We start from the raw sequence: 20,259 nt of genomic DNA, 5'->3' as shown, positions 1-20,259 counted from the left end.
GATTGGCTAACGTCAGTACCTATGTATCAATTATTGACGCCCCCAGCCAGAACAATATGCAAGTAAACTAAATAAAAACCCTGTGATTATTCATAATGAATGAAATTGCGCTTTAAAAAGTAGTTTAAAGTTTAAAATAGATTACTTACAGTTTGCGTCGTCGTTGTTCCCAGAATAGTCGGCACGGACTTATCTTTGAGCAACAGTTTTCTGGCAAAGCCAGCATCATATTGAGATTTGTTCTCAAAACAGTCATCCTTAAAATGTACAGAACAAACGCTTAAGTTAACACTGCCGTGACTGGGACGTCCGCAAAAAATAAACTGCATCCATTTTTCCCTGACGTCTGGATCTTTCGGCAGCTTATTCAGAGGTTTTGTTTGACCACAGCCAGGAACAGCACATCTGTGTGGCATCGTAATTTTCCTGTGCACAAGTAGTCTCTGTCAGAGCTCGCTGTCCATCGACTGAACACTTGTGAGGCGACGGCGATACTGAAATGAGCGTAGTTGTCTTGCGCTTAAAGCGTAGTTATCTTGTGCTGGAGGCGGTCATATGCAAACGCTGGTACGTCACTTCTAACCGTCACGTCACTTCTAACCATGAATCCAGAACGAGCTGTATTTTGAGCTTGATTAAATAAATGATTCGTTTAGAATGGGGAGGACGTCTTAAAATATTAAACTTGCAGGACGTTTTAATGATACAAAGACCTCTTATATACCAAAAGATCAAGGCAAATTTGGTTTCTCATGTCATGACCCCTTTAACACTTAATCATAAGGCATTAGTATTGTCTTATGATTAACACTTCGGTTACAAGAATGTAATGCATTTTAATTATCTGAATATTTTTTATTATATATATATATATCATTCTTAAATATTTAAAGATAACTACGTATAATTATATATTGATATAAATATGTATAATCTTTATATATTGAATTGTTGTTATATGAGGGGCTTTTTCAGCAAATATTTGTATATGCGATTAATTGCTATTAATTAATCGGGACACCATGTAATTAATTTGATTAAAAATTGTAATCGATTGACAGCCCTAAAAAATACATACATATATATATATATATATATATATTGCAGAGACCATATAATTTTTTATTTAAAAAAGATTCTTGCTAAGCAACAAGGAGCTACGTCATAAATATGTACAGTAAGATGCATTGTAACATTAAGACATTAACGTTTAGGCAATTGTACAGATAATGAGACCTTCAACCATATACCGTTTACAATGAATGGTTCATTACAAGCCCAAATTTTGACATGATTCATCTATGATACATTTTCATATTGTCAGTATTTTGCAATATACATTCTTTGTCAGAAAATCCAAACAGAGAAGAGATTCACTATATTGGCACAGAGCCAGAAGAGTGAAAACAATAGATAAGAATAACAAAAATAACAGGAATGAGGAGATGGAAAGCTTAAAAGCCACCCAGACTCCTGGATCCAAACAAAAGTTGTTGCTCTTTTCTATGGTGAACTCATCTGCAAAATAAAAAATAAAACAAGTGTCAACTCATTTTCCAGTTACTGTACATTAATTTGCTTATATTAAAGCTTTATGTAGACAGTTAGGATCCACTAATTTTTGATTGGCATCAGTTTACCTACTAGCTATGATTTTGTTTTTAATGCATCACAAAATAAGTAAAAAATGTAAAAAATGTTTTACTGCGCTTTCAAACTCGAAGGGAGTGAGCTGCTGGCTGAGAATGTCAAACATTCCGGGAGACATTGGCGGCTCAGGAGAGGAACATGCTTGTTGGACTCGGCCACTAATATATAAATAAAATAAAATAAAATAAAGTAACAAAAATCATCACAATCAAATCTCATCATCATGCAACATTGAAAACAAACTGAGAAGAATTCAGATACTCACTCCCGATGGGAAACTGGAACCAAGTGTGTCGGGAAATAAGGACAAACTGCAAGAACAAAAAATAGAGGCCCCTTTAAGAGATGACATTTGCCTTTTTCCACACAAGAGTATGGTATATGCTACAGTATATTACAACACTACTTGGATAAAGATTATCTAGTGCAGTCACTAGTGAAGAATGAGTGATGAGATGTCTAAAATACATAGAAAAACACTTTGTCCAACCACTTTTCACTGATTATATAAAGAGAGTTTATTATTTCAAGTATTCAAAAATATATATAAAGGGAAAATAAGGAAAAATTATCAATACTTAGAAATTTAAGCAACCATCTTAGCACAATAAAATGGTTTATGTCATGTAAAATCAACCAAATTTCAGGAAGTTAACCTGTAGTTTGGCTCCAAATTCATAGGTGAAAATTGTCATTTTGTCCCCCTCTACAAAACAATAGATTACTCATTATGCATTGATCCATGCCATGCCATGTCTTTCATCTTAATTAATGTATTTTATTCACCAGTAATATATGTCATTTATATACACACACACACACACACACCGATCAGCCACAACATTAAAACCACCTGCCTAATATTGTGTAGGTCTCCCTCGTGCCACCAAAACAGTGCCAACCCGCATCTCAGAATAGTATTCTGAGATTATATTCTTCTCACTTTACAATAACTGATTTGTAGTTTCAGTGTTTTAAAATAAAATATCAATCAGAATGAAATTTCAGTGTACCATTTGTAATTCGGAAATATGAGAGAATTGGTCAGGGGCCTGAATACTTTTGCAAGGCACTGTATATATATATATATATATATATATATATATATATATATATATATATACATACACACACACACACACACACACACACACACACACACACACACACACACACACACACACACACACACACAGAGTATCTCACAAAAGTGAGTACACCCCTCACATTTTTGTAAATATTTGATTATATCTTTTCATGTGACAACACTGAAGAAATGACACTTTGCTACAATGTAAATTAGTGAGTGTACGGCTTGTATAACAGTGTCAATTTGCTGTCCCCTCAAAATAACTCAACACACAGCCATTAATGTCTAAACCTCTGGCCACAAATGTGAGTACACCCCTAAGTGAAAATGTCCAATCTTCCTAGGCTATAAGAAGATTGCCAAGACCCTGACACTGAGCTGCAGCATGGTGGCCAAGACCATACAGCGGTTTAACAGGACAGGTTCCACTCAGAACATGCTTCGCCATAGTCGACCAAAGAAGTTGATGCACGTGCTCAGCGTCATATCCAGAGGTTGTCTTTGGGAAATAGATGTATGAGTGATGCCAGCATTGCTGCAGAGGTTGAAGTGGTGGGGGGGTCAGCCTGTCAATGCTCAGACCATACGCCGCACACTGCATCAAATTGGTCTGCATGGCTGTCGTCCCAGAAGGAAGCCTCTTCTAAAGATGATGCACAAGAAAGCCCGCAAACAGTTTGCTGAAGACAAGCAGACTAAGGACATGGATTACTGGAACCATGTCCTGTGGTCTGATGAGACCAAGATAAACTTATTTGGTTCAGATGGTGTCAAGCGTGTGTGGCGGAAACCAGGTGAGGAGTACAAAGACAAGAGTGTCTTGCCTACAGTCAAGCATGGTGGTGGGAGTGTCATGGTCTGGGGCTGCATGAGTGCTGCCGGCACTGGGGAGCTACAGTTCATTGAGGGAACCATGAATGCCAACATGTACTGGGACATACTGAAGCAGAGCATGATCCCCTCCCTTCGGAGATTGGGCCACAGGGCAGTATTCCAGCATGATGCAGTATTGGGGTGAAGGTGATGGACTGGCAAAGCATGTCTCCAGACCTAAACCCTATTGAGCAAAATATTGACACTTTGGGCCCAATTTGGACATTTTCACTTAGGGGTGTACTCACTTATGTTGCCAGAGGTTTAGACATTAATGGCAGTGTGTTGAGTTATTTTGAGGGGACAGCAAATTGACACTGTTATACAAGCCGTACACTCACTAATTTATATTGTAGCAAAGTGTAATTTCTTCAGTGTTGTCACATGAAAAGATATAATCGAATATTTACAAAACTGTGAGGGGTGTACTCACTTTTGTGAGACACTGTGTATATATATATATATATATATATATAAAAACAGTTATTTCCGGTCCTTGAATCTGATAGGACGAGAGATGTTCCATGAGTACAGATGGTCTGACACCATCAGCACTCTGACGCGTCACTGTTTGTATCACTCCGCTTGTGTTAGTACTTTTCTAAACTGAAGTGTAAGAGCAGTGAATATGTGGTAAGAGCTAAATGACATTTCATTTTGTGACATTACATATGTCACTACATATGACATTACATGACATTACAGCAGGTGGTTGCAAAAGACCATTTTTGTGTGTAATATGAGCCAGGAGATGTTAAGTGAGTCAGCGTCAGTCAGTGTTTTTATTCATCAGCACTACGTGATCGCTCGGATTACTATTACACTACTAAAGCTAGGAAATAGCTTTAAACCAACAAAACAGCTGAGAGACACAACAGACTGATTAATTACAAAAACTCCAGGCGCTTACCTCTTACTGGAGTTTCCACATCAGAGAGTAAATACTGTTAAAAATTGAGGGAATTGCGGATTCTATAGTGAAAGACTCTTGCGCACTAGTTATTTCAAAATAGGGAGGAATACCCCGACTTGGACGTATATTTTTACACTGAGAAAATAGGATGAATTTGACCTTATGACATTATCTACAGAAAGTTGACTAACACACTACAGCTTCTCTGCTTTGGAGTGGGAACAGGTAATGGCAAACATTCCATATCTCTCTCTCTCTCTCTCTCTCTCTCTCACACACACACACACACACACACACACACACGTTTCTCCAATAACTTGTTAGAAACATCCCAAGCCGTGATACTAGTTCTAAAGTGGCGAAGGCTTAGACGCATCATTTGGTTTGAACTAGCAATGGCAGTTACTTCAGGCCGAATCACAGTAGTGCTGATGTAGGGCCATATCACACTCTTTTTCGTGGGATTTTGCTTAAATATATATTATATACACTGCATATAAACACAATTTTTATCCAGGGACCTCTAATTGAGTTGACAAAACGAGCCTAATGTTATTCACTTATGCTGTATCTTCTACAGTCAAACCAAATAGAGTTTGTAGACCGCATACCTTTGTTTGAATGACTATTGTAATGTTTCCCAAAAGCCTCATCTTTGGGGATGTCAGGGTAAAGGAACTTCAGAGGATTCTCTGGGACAACACCATCTGCAATGACCTTATAGTCCCGTATAATATCAGCAATGGCCAAGGCGCTGAGACGGTTTTTCGTGTACGGCTCTACAGAGATGAACTTCGGCTCTCCTGCAGGCAGAGTACATGCACTTTAAGCATATATCTGCCAGGTTTCATTGTGACAAATTTTACAACTTTTTGTAGCCTGAACTTAAAGGTGTGTGCCTATACAGAAATTGATTTACAAAAATAAACCTATCCATAATAACATATACCACAAAAAAAACACACCATATTCATCTTGTTCTACCCAGGTGAAGGTGATTCCTCCGAGGTGACTTTCACTAAAGCGCAGCAGGAATGTTCCTGGCTCCTTCTCCTTCAGTATGGCACGTTCCATCTCTTTACTCACGAATCCCATTATGTAACTGAGTAACAAAGAACAACAGAATCCATTGATAAAGGCAACAGGAAGCAGTTGCCGATTTGCCTCGTAAAAAAGTTTAAAGCTGATGCATGTTAATTAGTAGTCAACGATAAGTAAACCATTTGCAGGTTGATATAATGTTTAACAATGTGCACCAATGCAATGGTCCTTTAACAATTTAATCATTACCAGCATGAATGCCCATCAAGGGTACAACTGCGATATGCGATAATGTACAACTGTACATATTCATGTTAAAGGAATAGCTCACCAAAAATTGTAATTCTGCCATAATTTGCTCTCCCATATTTAATTAAAACGTTCAACATTGATAATGCATACCCCCACCAGTAAATGGATAGTTGCACCCTTTATTTTATCTATTTATTGTAACTCAGATTCCATCTGCTACGTAAAAATAGCAACAGAAAACAAGACCACTGACCCATCAATCCAAACAGGATGTAAATGTTTCTTAATAAGGTCCAGGATTGAGTCCAGCCACAGCCAAAAACTAAATGATTTGCCAGGGATGGTCTCCTGAGAGCCACAGGAAGAAACAGTATTGGATTTACATTATCTTGCTTTCATGTTAATATTCAATTTGAAAAGATCAAGTGCTAATGATTTATTCAACATTACCTTCCAGAACTTGGACCAAGAAACCTGGCAGTCATTATAAGATGCTTGTTGACCTTTAGAAAAAAAATGACAAAAATCTGCATTATCAGCATTTTCTTGAAACAACGAGGGGGAAACTGTAAACACACAGTATAATACAATAGACACTGACATAAAACAAAGCCTTTTTATTTTGTCTAAAGGTTACAAAAAAACCTACACAATGTACCCAAAAGTTTATCTCCCAGCATGTTAAGCTGTTCCTTGTTGAGACCTCGGCCAGCAAAACTTGAGAACTGCCAACTAAGCACCTCTGACAGTTGGCTCCAACTTGCCCGTAATGGATTACTGAAGAATCCAAGGTTCTAGAAAGGTCAGAAGAGAGGAATCTCACACAGAAGTCTGAGCACTGATTAAAACAAGTAACTAAGTAGGACCCCTAGATGTTTCAGACCCCCATCCAAAACATCAGTAAAGCATAACCGTATTTCAGATGCAGATATTTTGGATGATTAAAGGACAATCTGCTTGCTCTTTTTTGTGTGTGAATCAAATAGTAGCAGCTATCTGATTACATCAGTGAGTCTAACTTACCTTTGGGTCATTAGTTAGCAAGTTGTACCACATGACAGATGCCCAGCCCCCAGGGAGCTGACTGACATTGGAGATGACCACCAGAGGCAGGGAGCAAGTCTGCATAGGTGCAAAATATAAACCCAGTGAGAGGTGCCAAGGATCATGTAAAATACATAAACATGTAACACAGACTTGTAAATTATATGCATTTAATATAAGTGACTTAGTTCATTGAAGACATATTTTATCAGTATGTGTGTGTTCCTTGGGAATCAAACCAATAACATTTGCATTGCTAGCTGTAGCGACTGATACCTCTTAGAGGTTCACTGCACTCAGTAATTTTACCCATTAAAAAAGGTCATACTCCTAAATAAATTAGTCGTAATTTTGAAACACATGTATAAAATCATGACCACTCCCATGAGATGAGGACTCTAATAATATCAGTAACCTTAAAAATGCTGTTTTATTCTACATGGTGCAGGGGCTCCCTCATAGGGGCTGCCATTTTAGAATCACATGACCAGCTGAATACTACGCTTAATCTCAGTATCCGTCTTGTTATTGGATACTTTCACTCTTGGATTCAATTAATCATGGCTGATTGTGAACAGTGAATTTCTGCAATGGCATCTGTAACTGAAAACTTGATTTTGAATGATGCTGCATCAACAACACTAGGTGTTACTGTAAGTCCAAGATGACACAAGCAAACTGTTACTGAGTGCACCCAACTGTACTTAATAAATAGCTTTTGTGAAAAAGAAAATCAAATGAAATGTCAAACATACTTCAAGATCAATATCAAGACCCTGTAACATCAGCATGGCCTCAAAAATGAGCGAGTGTAACTCCTCTGTTACCGACAGGGGACCCTGCAATAGAAGGTCAATAAACAGGATTCAGCAAGGTTTCAATTCACTGCCAAAATCAAGGTTGTGCTGTTTGAGACTGCCCTCTGTTGGTCAGCGAATAACATACATTACAAATACTAACATGGAACCAGACACATTTGTTGTAAACAAACAAAGGACATCCTTGCAGTTATACAGTTTATTGGAACTCTCTGTTTAAAAAAATGTTTTATTGGAGTAAAAATATGGATGACATCTCAGAAGTATTGCATTTTAAATAAAGTGAAGGAAGATTGTCCATCGAGTATATCTGGTTAAGACACTTGTGATACAGTCGTAACACAAGTTACTGTAGAAGATAATTTGTTTTTTTTGTAAAAATGCTCTTGAGACTATTAAACATTTATTTTGGGAGTGTCCTACAGTACAGTTGTTTTGGAGAGTGTATGTATGTATGTATATATATATATATATATTTTTTTTTTTTAAAGAAGCTGTCAATATTTTTGTTAATTTTGAAGAATTTGATTTTATGTTAAATGTTATTTTTATTGATAATGATAAACATTTTTTTTAAGTATTTATATGTGATTTGTTTATTATAATGGCTCATTATTATATAAATAATGTGAAATGCACTTAAAAAATGGCTGCATTAAAATGTTTTATTTGTACACACTTGGAAACGATATCCAAAATTACAAATATCAAAGCAATATAAATACTGTAACTATTTACTATGTACAATCTTTTTCTATAATGTAATTTGATTCACTTTTAAAAATATATATTTATTTTATTTAGTCAATAATTTATTGACGTATGCATCTGACATGTTTATTTGTATAATATGTTTTTAAAGCTGTATTAATTAAATGTACACCTGTTTGAACAATTTGTAATGTTTTTAATAATAAAAAAAAGAACATGACATTGGATGGGACTCTAATGGCTTGCTACATCTGTTCTCCTAGGTCATAATGTTGATTAATTCACATATGGGCCAGAAGAGTAGATAATATGCAGGGAGCAGCAGCTATCTTACCTCATTTCCTTTTCCTCCTGTAGGACACTTTCTCTCTTTCAGCTGCTGCAGAACACAAACAATTGTTAAAACATCTGGCTTCTTAAAGGAATAGTTCACCAAAATTGACAATTCTATCATTAACACACCTTCATGACATTCCAAACCTTTATGCTGTAATGTTATTTTTTCTGTGGAGCACAATCTCTTTTCCATACAACAACATAGTGACCATGTCTTTCAAGCTACAAAAAGGACAAAAAGCACCAGAAAATCTTAGTCCATATAAGACTTGCCTGATGCATATTTGAAGTCTTCTGAAGCCATATGAAATCTGTGAGGAATGGTCCAAAATGTAAGTTGTTATTTACTGATAATCTGAAAACCTGTTTTGGAGCTTGACAGATCTGGTCACTATGAATTGGAAAATAGTTGTGTGAAGATTCTTCAAAATGTCTCCTTTTGTGTTACACAGAAATAACAAGATACAGTTATGGAATGACAAGGAATGTACGTAAGTGCAGCGTAGTTCTAGTTTGAAGACTAGCAGCTGTACATCATCGCACCATTTAGGTATCTCATAACCAATCACATGTAAGCCATTGCCTTATAAGTCCGCTCAGAATCTATCACATTGCTGTTTCAGTGTGCTAACACGGCAACCTCCACCACCTCCCCACCACCAGTTGAGTCCCGTCCTGCACGGGAGTAGGCTCCTCGCCCCTGCCTCCTATCTCCGGCAGGATCTGATGGTTCCGAGTACAACAACTTCGGAACGCCAGACAAGGCTTACGCCAAAGAGAGACATTACATTCCTGTTTTATATTAATCAAATAAATGTAATCTAAAACTTTACTCAAATCTCGGAGTCTTACGGAAAATAACATTTTGAAAATAGAGAATTTCCATATTTGGGTGAACCATTCATTTAAACAACTTAAATAAATTTTATACCAAGCTACAAAAGCCTTATAAGCAATATTGCTCTAAAATATAGTGCAAGAATTCAGACTGAAGTACCAGATGTCTGAACTCTACTGATAGGCAGCCAGTCGACTCCTCGACATCCATCACTTTGGTGTTGTTGGTGAGGATGAAGAACTGCCTATTCCTGCAGAGAAAGATCAGTAATATTTCTCAGACTGCTCTCATGCATCGGACTATATCTCAATGTGATAAGTTAATATGAGGATAAAACAGTGCTGTAAAACCTCTGTAAACTACAATAACCCAATACGTAGAATTTATAGAGGTGAAGTGTGTAATTTCTGCACCACAAGCAGCAGCAAAAAAATTACTGTTGTCACACAGGTTTCCTGAACAGACCCTCTGTTTGCTGTTTGTCAGGTGAACAGATAATCTCGCCCCAAACTCAAGCCATTGGTTGGGACAATGTCAGGATGCTCAAACAAACAGAGAAATGTTCTGAAACCACTACAGAGCCATGGTGTTTACACTATTAGGAATATCAACCAACAAATGGCTTATTTAAAATTGTCTCTGCATATATAGCTGGGCTAGGAGGATGCATTTTAACATTAGAAAAATGACACACTTCACCTTTAAAGAATGTAGCTTGTGATGCTTTGCTGTTCCCCTCCCCCACACACCCTTAGCTGAAAAATTCATATTGAGACGTGGCCTAAATAAACAACAGGAAATTGCATCTTGTGTTTGAGGTTGAGTGCACTCACACTTTGCCTGGTGGAAGGTCTCTGCACACACAAACAGAATAAAGTAAAAACACTGAGATGACACAGGGCTAAACACGTGATACAAACTCTTCTCAGAAGTCATTTAAAAACAAAAGGCTTAATACAAGCATGCATGTTATTGCAATAATGATTACAGGTTATAATGATATAATGTATACACAATTCAAGGAACTTACTTGTCAAATGTTGTTTTGACTTTGAGTTGATAATCTACCTCAGGTAATTTAACAAGTAATCTGGAACGAGACAGTGAATTAGAAATAAATACATAAAAAGAAAATGTATTTGTGTGTTAACTGTGTTATGGCAGTTATGTGTTATGTTTTGTCTAATATCTGGCAAAATTTGATTTGCTTACATTCAGTGTTTGAGGGCAAGACTGTATTTCATACCTGACCTTGGTGGTGAATTGCACTTGTGTTTTGATGATTAGTGGTTTCTGAGGGTGTGTTGGCATGCAGGGCTGTTTCTCCACCACAAAGGAACTGAAAACATAGCCAAGAAAGATTTTTCCATAACATGGAAATCCAGATTTCCAACCTTTCCTTCTTTAGACATATAAACTTTGTTTTTACACTGCTCCATATTAAATCCAAAAGAACATAGAATATAGCCTATGACGATATGGACTTCTTGAAGGGTTAAACTTCTAGAGCGGTAAATAGGAGAACATACCTATTTTCTCCAAAAGCATAAAAAAAATAAAAAATCCACTATTACATTTCCACAACTTTCCAAAAAAGGTTTTAAAAAAGACACAAAAAAAATCCAGAAAGAGATGGATTACAGCAGTCAGATGCCAAATTTACAGTGATGACTCCAGCTGTTTTAAAAACTTAATTGCAGCAGTGATGACTGTTTTTTTTTTATTTGTATTATTATTATTAATGCAAGGGTAATGTGTCACAAAGTATAGTGATATATGTGCATTAAATCTTTAAAAAATATTAAATAAAAATGTTTGCCCTGCTAAATTAATGGAATATTCCCAGTTCAATACAAATTAAGCTCAATTGACAGCTTTTGTGGCATAATATTGATTACCACAAAAATGTATTTTGACTTGCCCCTCCTTTTCTTTAAAAAAATAACAAATCTGTGTTCCAGTAAGGCACTTACAAGTACAATAGCCACAAGACATAAAATATATGCGGGTAAACATGATTTTAGTGTGACAGCATCACTTACTAAACTTTTCTGTGTAAAGTTCTAGCCAATTTTACAATGTGATATCACCAAACCATAAAATTACTGTAAAAATGTAGATTTAAACAACTTTAACTTAGCTCAAACAATACATACGTTTTAACAGCAGAATTAATGTAAGTGATTTTTTGTAAGCTTCACATTTCTGCATTTAAACCCTCCAAAAACTGGCCCCATTCACTTCAGTTGTAAGTGCTTCACTGTATCCCAGATTTTTGCTTCTTTTAAAGAAAATGAGGGGTGAGCCAAAATAAATTTTTGTGGTAATCAACATTATGCCACAAATCCTTTCGATTGAACTTAACATTTATTGAACCCGGAATACTCCTTTAAGGCAGAAATGAGCCTTCACAGTCTGTGAAAATGGTCTATAGACCTTATTCACAGCAGTGGCATCTATGCTTTTAGACGTACAATCTTCAATGGAATGTTCTGCAGTTTAATTATTTGGATCATTCAGCAGACCACACATTGAACAAATATATTTCCTAGAACATTCAGTTGACAAAAAATAAAATAGTGATCTAGAAGCTTTTTACAGCATTATACTGAGCGTGCCATTGAAGAGATGGCAAGTCTATACCTCACAGTCTCATTGTCATTTCTATTACAAATCAAAGATGGCGCAACTGTGAATAAGGTCTTTTGTGTTTATTCCTGTCAAGCATTCACTATAGGCAGAAGTAGTGGTTGAACTTTATATCGCAGAGGCCGATATTTGAAATTTTGTAATTAATCGCATCGGCCGATAAATGTTCCTGTTTGGCCGATTTGTTTCTTGAGGGCTCTGAAAATCACCTGCTTGCATGTGAAGCGACTGAGACATGTAAATGACCATTCACGGTTCATTTTGTTGTTACGTGCCATAATGTTACTACAATAATAGACCGGTGTGCAACACGGTCACATTTAAACCGTCCGCTGCAGACTCGTTTGAGCTCATAATATTAAAAGAGAATGTTTCATTCTCCCTCTTTCTCCTCAACAGTTCACTGTAACTTTTAACTGTCTTGTATAATGATAAAAGGCAAATCTCGATAAAACTAATATCATACAATGCATCCGGAAAGTATTCACAGCGCTTCAATTTTTCCACATTTTGCTATGTTACAGCCTTATTACAAAATTTATTAAATTCATTATTTGTAAATTCCATAATGACAACGTGAAAGAAATTTGTATTTATTTTTTTAAATCACATGTACATAAGTATTCACAGCCTTTGCTCAATACTTTTTTGAAGCACATTTGGCACCAATTACAGCCTCAAGTCTTTTTGCGTATGATGCTACAACCTTGGCACACCTATTTTTGGGCAGTTTCTCCCATTCTTCTTTGCAGGACCTCTCAAGCTCCATCAGGTTGGAAGGGGAGCATCTGTGCACAGCCATTTTCAGATCTCTCCAGAGATGTTCAATCGGGTTCAAGTCTCGGCTCTGGCTGGGACACTCAAGGACATTCACAGAGTTGTTCTGTAGCCACTCCTTTGTTATCTTGGCTGTGTGCTTAGGGTCGTTGTCCTGTTGGAATATGAACCTTCACCCCAGTCTGAGGTCCAGAGCGCTCTGGAGCAGGTTTTCATCAAGGATGTCTCTGTACATTGCTGTAATCATCTTTCTCTCGATCCTGACTAGTCTCCCAGTTCCTGCTGCTGAAACACATCCTCACAGCATGATGCTGCCACCACCATGCGTCACTGTAGGGATGGTATTGGCCAGAGCCATATAGAGAGAGAGTTGCGACAACTCCATTGACTCCGATGGAACGTTTTTTTTACAGCAATGGCGGCTCGTGGAGCCTCTCAATAGTTCCCGGAAGTAGCAGCAAACACATGCCGCGCCGTAGAGATGAAGCAGAACAAACCGCTTATGCACGCACTTTTAAAAGGTGAGACATTTAAAGAATAATATTATCTTATTCTGTATATTATCAGTACATCTAAATAAAAATAACTTGTAAATTAAAACCTTATAGTTGAGTATTACTCATTAAATTAGGAGATAAGGGATGTTATCGGATCACTACCAGATTAGGCAAGGATTGGAGCTGGATAAAGTATTATATTTTAAAATGTAATTTACTCCTGTGATGCCAAGCTGGATTTTCAGCCTCATTACTTTTGAACAGCAGTTTATATACGAGTATGCTTAGTTGTTTTAAAGCTGAATATATTGTGTATATGAATAAGTATTGTAAGAATTATACATTAGATATATAATATTTATAATACATAAATAATTATATTACTATATATAGAATTGTAAGAATTGTAAACAATAAGCTTCATTTCACTAAATGTTACATTTACATAACTGCAGCTAATAGTTAATAGTTCATTGACCCATTGTGCGGTGCGAGCTGAAAATCACCTGTCACCAGCCTGTCTCTGTACTATCTGAAAAGTCATAAATATGACATTAGTTACCATGAGATTAGTGAAAACAATGAACATGAGGTAACATAAAAAGGCAACAGAAACCCTAGCCTGAAATAAGTTGAGGCAAATAACGGTAAGCGGACACTAATCCTCAAATATTAGCTGATTTGATCTTTAAAAAAACAACATCGCTGTAACAACATACTCATGCTACATACATATGTCGGTGTGTTACATAAATATATCAAATAAATGCATTTATTGACTACTAATTACCAGAAATCGCAGTTCTGTCACTCTACTCTAACAGTGTGAAATGCCCGCCAAAGCAATTCCTGGAACTATCTGAAGTCTACGTGAATCACGTGACAATCAAGCATTTAGAACTTCCGTTGTCGCAACTCTCTCTCTATATGGCTCTGGTATTGGCCACGTGATGAGTGGTGCCTGGTTTCCTCCAGACATTACGCTTGCCATTCAGGCCAATCTTTGTTTCATCAGACCAGACCATTTTGTTTCTCATGGTCAGAGTCCTTCAGGTGCCTTTTGGCAAACTCCAGGCGGACTGTCATGTGCCTTTTACTGAGCAGTGGGTTCCGTCTGGCCACTTTATAATACAGGCCTGATTGGTGGAGTGCTGCAGAGATGGTTGTTCTTCTGGAAGTTTCTCCTCCCTCCACAGAGAAACACTGGAGCTCTGTCAGAGTGACCATCAGGTTCTTGGTCACCTCCCTGACTAAGGCCCTTCTCCCCAGATCGCTCTGTTTGGCCAAACGGCCAGCTCTAGGAAGAGTCCTGGTGGTTCCAAACTTCTTCCATTTACAGATGATGGAGGCCACTGTGCTCATTCAATGCTGCAGAAATGTTTCTGTAACCTTCCCCAGCTCTGTGCCTTGATACAATCCTGTCTACAGACAATTCCTTGGACTTCATGGCTTGGTTTGTGCTCTGAAATGCACTGTAAACTGTGGGACCTTATATTAGACAGGTGTGTGCCTTTCCAAATCATGTCCAATCAACTGAATTTACCACAGGTGGACCCAAATCAAGTTGTAGAAACATCTCAAGGATGATCAGTGGAAACAGAATGCACCTGAGCTCAATTTTGAGTGTCATGGCAAAGGCTGTGAACACTTATGTACATGTGATTTTTTATTTTTTTATTTTTAATAAATTTGCAAAGATTTCAAACAAACTTCTTTCAAGTTGTCATTATGGGGTATTGTTTGTAGAATTTTGAGGAAAATAATGAATTTAATCAATTTTGTAATAAGGATGTAACATAACAAAATGTGGAAAAAGTGAAGCGCTGTGAATACCTTCCGGAGCCACTGTATACCGTCTGCAAATACGTACATATCTCGTTTAAACAGATGTAATAAACTAACCTCACAAAAATTGAGCAGATCCATCATCCTGTGGAACACTCATTTATTTACCTCTAAAGCACGTATTCTATCACCCTCTCCTCAGCAATTCCTTGTAACTTTTAATTTTCTTTTCTAATGATAAAAGGCAACTATCAATAAAACCTCTATTATAAACCATCTGCAAATATGCAGATATCTCGTTTAAACAGATGTAATTCACAAACCTCACGAAAATCCAGCGTTTTCTTCCCATCGAGCGCTCATTCACAGGAATATCTTCCTCTGAAGTGTATTCTATCAGCCAGAATCAAAACTTCAGTATCAGGATCAAAAGTTCCTCTATTCACAAGACATGACAGTCAGTCCCTGACAATCCAAGCAGGCGATCCAGGCCATTTAAACTGCCAGGAGATCTGCACGAATGCGTGAATGCAACTTCAAAGTAAAAGGGCTTCACGTATGCTGTAAATAAATGTCTTCTTCACTATGCACTGCATGTATAATTGGTTTGTAAGATCCTTTTCTTTTTATTTTTTAAATGCGATTGCTAAAGTGGACATGCCATCCGTGATTGCTAGACTACTGTGTATACTAGGGATGCACCGAAATTTCGGCCATTTTTTGTTTTGGCCGAAAGAGAAAAAATGCTGATATATATACCTCCCCGGCCCTCAGTGCTCAGGTTTCACTCTCGATCGATCTAGCCATTATCACGGCGCTACCCAGCAAAGGTCGATGTCAGCGGTGTGGAAATACTTCAAAGCAGTACCGCCGCTCCCTACACGCATAGTACGTAGTCTGCGTAGGGCACAAACTCCCTAGGGGGGCACCCTCTTACCCTAGGAGGGCACCAGAGAAAGTGCACCAGGTGCCCTTCCTCGCATGTTATACGTTATTCAAGGACCCGAAAGCGGTTGCGGAACACAGACGATCGCTTCTTGCTCATATCACGCGAACGCGACAATCCTCTTGACTACTGGTATATGAACAAAGATCACTTTCCATTGCTTGCATGCAGGTATTTATCTGCCGCAAGCACCAGCACAGAGAGAGAGAGACTATTCAGTACAGCATCTCATGTTCTTGATGAGAAGAGGAACCGTCTCTCCTGTCACAAAGCTGAGCAACTTTTGTTCTTGAAGAGAAACCTGCCACTTTTAGATAAATAGAAAGCAGTCCAATTTGCTATGTGTATTTGCTATAAAATTTGTTTAGCCCTGCAAAACTTTGTTCTTCATTTGAGGCTACATCTGTCGTTTACAGTTTGATGTTGTTTTAGTTCTATTACTGCTGTTTTGCACTGTTGTTTTGCACAATAATTTTATATTGAAGTGGATCTACGTATACATAAACAGAATAGAGGACCTCTGCCGTTCTGTGTTCTGCCTGTTGTTTTCATTAAAATGACTGTGTAGCATATTTAAACTTTTGGTATTTGCAAGATACTTGCCTAGAGCTGCTCAGTTCATTATTTGACTGCTGTTTTGCATATCATTATAGTTTTCTAGAACGTTACATTATTTGGATAATTGGTAAAAGAAAATCTGTTAAATTTGATTGTTAAAGAACTGAATAAAGAATAATATATTTAATATTCTTTTAATATATTTTCTGTCCAATTTTGAGGCGGTACTTTCAATAAAAGTGTGATAATTTTATTGGTTTGTAGTTTTTCAATTCAGATTCATTAAATTAATTAAAAAGTATAATATTAATACAATTATAAACTTTTTGCAAGTTGCTTGCAATTTTACACAAGTTAAAGTTGTGTAAAATTTAGTAAATAAGAGTTTATAATTTTTTCTTTAGCAATTTTATGTTTATGTTATTTACTATATTAAATTGTGTGATATATCGGCATTGTATTGGCCTATCAGCCACCCTGGACTCTGGATATATTAAAAAACCTATATCGGTCGATCACAAGACAGAATTGATTTGTTGTGCTGCAGCTGTTCATATATCACATGTGATGGATGGGTGCATAGTAGTTTCTGTTGAGATATTTTACCTTTTGATGAGGTGGTAGATCAGATATTTGACTTGCTCCTCCATCTGTGGTCTCTGTAGTGGGATTGGATCACTCTCGTAAGTGACCTTCAGAATCAGTTCACCCAGTTTGTCAAGCTGTCTTTTAATCTGGAAAAGACTCTGGGCCGTCAGGGTAAACCTGTGAAAAGTAATATCACACAGAAATTTGGCTTGATTCAAAGCTTAAAAAGCACTGACTACATTTACATGGACACCAGAAAGCTGTTTATTGGGAGAAAAGAGTGTTCCTATTTACATGCACTTTATAAGCAGCGTATACTGTATTACTCCCGCATATGTGCGTCTCAGACAGTAAGCAGCTTTCTCCACAGCAATGTAATTTCTCCCACATTATGCTTGTGTAAATAACAAACATGGGATCCGAGGAAGACTTTGCTATTTTTATTCTCCATCGATTCACTTTATTTCCAGATATGCCAGAGTTGTTGGTGTGTTTGATTCCTTAACTTTCTATTGCGACCAGTAGCTAAATTGAACTGCAATAGTGGGGTTTCCCTCTTATATAACACTCCGGGATTCCCCAAATGTACAAGTGCATATTCGAGCATGTGAAGGACAGCCGATATTTTACATTTGTGTGATTTTCCCATTGGACTCCCAGAAATGTTTAATTTTTTCCACTGTGTTGACTTGGTCTTGGTTGTTGGGCTCTATCCTATGACGTTTGTTATTCCGTTCTGTTCCATGCACGCTCACTCTTCAAACTCCCATCAGAATGAAGCTGTGTTAAACCGCTTTCTCTTAATCCCATAAACAGCGTAGGAAATCAATGTTCTAATTTTCATGATGTTTCAGAACACCGCTTTCTGTAATAGTCCTGGAATAAACCGTTTTCTTAAGTGCAGGTAAACGTGGTCAGTGAAATACAGTAGATCAGGACTAGTAAATTTATAGTGACCACAGCTGTCAAACCAAAAAAAAACAAAAAAGGACACCAAAAAGCACCATAAAATAGTCCAGATGTCTCATGCACTATAGTCCAAGTCTTCTGAGGCTATTCAATAAATTTGAGCGTGGAACAGACTGAAAATCGTAATTTACTAAAACTGTAATTCGGATAAGTGTTCAGATTCAAAAAAGTACCTGACACCAATTGTCCTTTGTTCTCAGAGTTGAGTGAAAATTCTCCCTTTGTGTTACCAGAAAAATAACAGCATACAGGTTTGGAATGACATCAGGATGAGTAAACATTAAACAATGTCTGATTGTTCAGTTTTGGATTAAGTGTTCTTTTAAAACTGCCTTCAGGAATTCTACATGACTCCACTGATGGATGGTGACAAGTGCCATTTGTTATTTTTTGTAATTGTTTTGTTTTTAACACAAGTCTGTGTACTGCCTGTGCACATCATAGGATATACACACGCTTTTTTAGTATGCTTTTGAACTAAACCAAAATACAATAACCTTAATATTCTATTATTATAAAGGGTCATACCAGTTCTGGAGCTGATCCAGTCCTAACAGAACTGGGCCTCCGATACAGGCAATCTGTTGCCTTCGTTTCCATTCGATCAGTTCAGGGTTGAGCTGAGAGGAAATCAGGGCATCGATTTCCTTTATAACATCGGCAATTTTTAACAAAATCTCCTGCAAAGGCAAGACAGAGTGCAAAAAAGAGGTTAAATGACCAGTCAACACCAACACACATTGGTGTCACAGTCCTAGAGTAAAATGAACCATAGAAGTGTGAAAACCCCCCATGATATTTTAATTTGAGACAGGATGTCCCCTGTGTAGTTTACAAAGGGCACAACACATCTAAATACCCTAAACCTTTACAGAGGGGAAGCGGGAAGAGTGAAAAAGTGAAACATAAATCTTATTGTTCAAGTCCCTTGACAGATATTTTATATGCAGGCAATATATAGAAAATCCTATCTACTTGAATGGGAAAGACCCAAATCTTCTAAAAGGTTTGTCAAACTTACAGTACGTTTCAATAATATATTTTAAATCAGCTATAAAAAACATATCATAAATACAACATACCATGACTTCAAATCATAAAACTACAAAAAATACACAAATATATATTTTTTAAAGCTGGCTAATGCAAATACGGATTCTGAAGTTAAGCAAACAGACGATGCCTCCATCAAAAAGGTGAATATAAAATCAAATATTAAAGCATAATCATGGTCTTAGTGTGAAGGATTCATCAGTGCATGTTAATCAAAATAAAAAAAATGCTTCTTTTTGCAATCTATAATCAAAAAATATGATATGACACTCCTTTGCCGCTGATGTCACTTAGGCTGCGCATGCTATTGGATAATGTTAACTGACAGCCAATTAGCTGTTAAGTCATTGTTTAAGCAAACTCATATTCTCAATTCAATCAATTCCCAATGGATATAAAAAAATAAGTCCAGTGATACATAACATTTTTATTGTTGAATATATCCTATTTCACATTACAAAAGTAAAATAAGTTGCAAATTGTATCTCTCGCCACTTTGACAGTAGCGAGTCTTCTGCGTCAATTCCATTCCTAAAGCTGCCATATAAAGTGTTTTCTTCCATGAATTTTTCTGTTAGTGTTCCATCTCCCCCCCTTGTATCATCTTTTGTATTATAAAAAAAAAGCCTCAGAAGAACCAAAATGACCTGCTCAACTATCTTGAGCACCCATTAGAACAAAAAGGGTGCTGTTAGTCTACAGAAACACTTGCCTTTCTTTTAAAATCCAGGCGGTTCAGGATGTCCTGAAGTGCAGTTACTTCCTGCTTCATGGACAAAGAGTTTCTGTCAACTGGATCTACAGATCACAATGTATGTGTATCAAAAATCATCTCTCATATGCCCATAGGATAGGTCACATCATTCAACCA

General features: G+C 37.0%; 1 protein-coding gene across 4 annotated transcripts in view; it reads right to left on the bottom strand.

The window, feature by feature from the left end:
- Positions 1 to 969: 969 nt before the first annotated feature.
- Positions 970 to 20,259, bottom strand: part of LOC127658850 (signal transducer and activator of transcription 4-like) — a 31,733-nt gene continuing 12,443 nt past the window's right edge. The window contains exons 7-24 of one of the 4 annotated variants that reach the window (XM_052148378.1): positions 20,101 to 20,186; positions 18,864 to 19,015; positions 17,385 to 17,543; positions 10,813 to 10,905; positions 10,597 to 10,656; positions 10,400 to 10,420; positions 9,726 to 9,816; positions 8,727 to 8,768; positions 7,619 to 7,702; positions 6,843 to 6,941; positions 6,469 to 6,613; positions 6,270 to 6,322; positions 6,073 to 6,167; positions 5,492 to 5,628; positions 5,138 to 5,329; positions 1,916 to 1,961; positions 1,706 to 1,808; positions 970 to 1,518 (exon numbers count right to left, since the gene is read on the bottom strand). In XM_052148378.1, the coding sequence (XP_052004338.1) occupies positions 1,504 to 1,518; positions 1,706 to 1,808; positions 1,916 to 1,961; positions 5,138 to 5,329; positions 5,492 to 5,628; positions 6,073 to 6,167; positions 6,270 to 6,322; positions 6,469 to 6,613; positions 6,843 to 6,941; positions 7,619 to 7,702; positions 8,727 to 8,768; positions 9,726 to 9,816; positions 10,400 to 10,420; positions 10,597 to 10,656; positions 10,813 to 10,905; positions 17,385 to 17,543; positions 18,864 to 19,015; positions 20,101 to 20,186 (1,673 nt within the window). In that variant the 3' untranslated portion in view covers positions 970 to 1,503. Of the gene's footprint in view, positions 1,519 to 1,705; positions 1,809 to 1,915; positions 1,962 to 5,137; positions 5,330 to 5,491; positions 5,629 to 6,072; positions 6,168 to 6,269; positions 6,323 to 6,468; positions 6,614 to 6,842; positions 6,942 to 7,618; positions 7,703 to 8,726; positions 8,772 to 9,725; positions 9,817 to 10,399; positions 10,421 to 10,596; positions 10,657 to 10,812; positions 10,906 to 17,384; positions 17,544 to 18,863; positions 19,016 to 20,100; positions 20,187 to 20,259 lie in introns of all 4 variants that reach the window. The other 3 variants (XM_052148377.1, XM_052148380.1, XM_052148379.1) reach the window with 3 other exon arrangements.

The sequence above is a fragment of the Xyrauchen texanus genome, chromosome 18, assembly GCF_025860055.1.
Source record: "Xyrauchen texanus isolate HMW12.3.18 chromosome 18, RBS_HiC_50CHRs, whole genome shotgun sequence".
NCBI classification, from domain to species: Eukaryota; Metazoa; Chordata; class Actinopteri; order Cypriniformes; family Catostomidae; genus Xyrauchen; species Xyrauchen texanus.
Note: the sequence above shows the minus strand (reverse complement) of the source record. Positions and strands in the feature narration are given on the sequence as shown.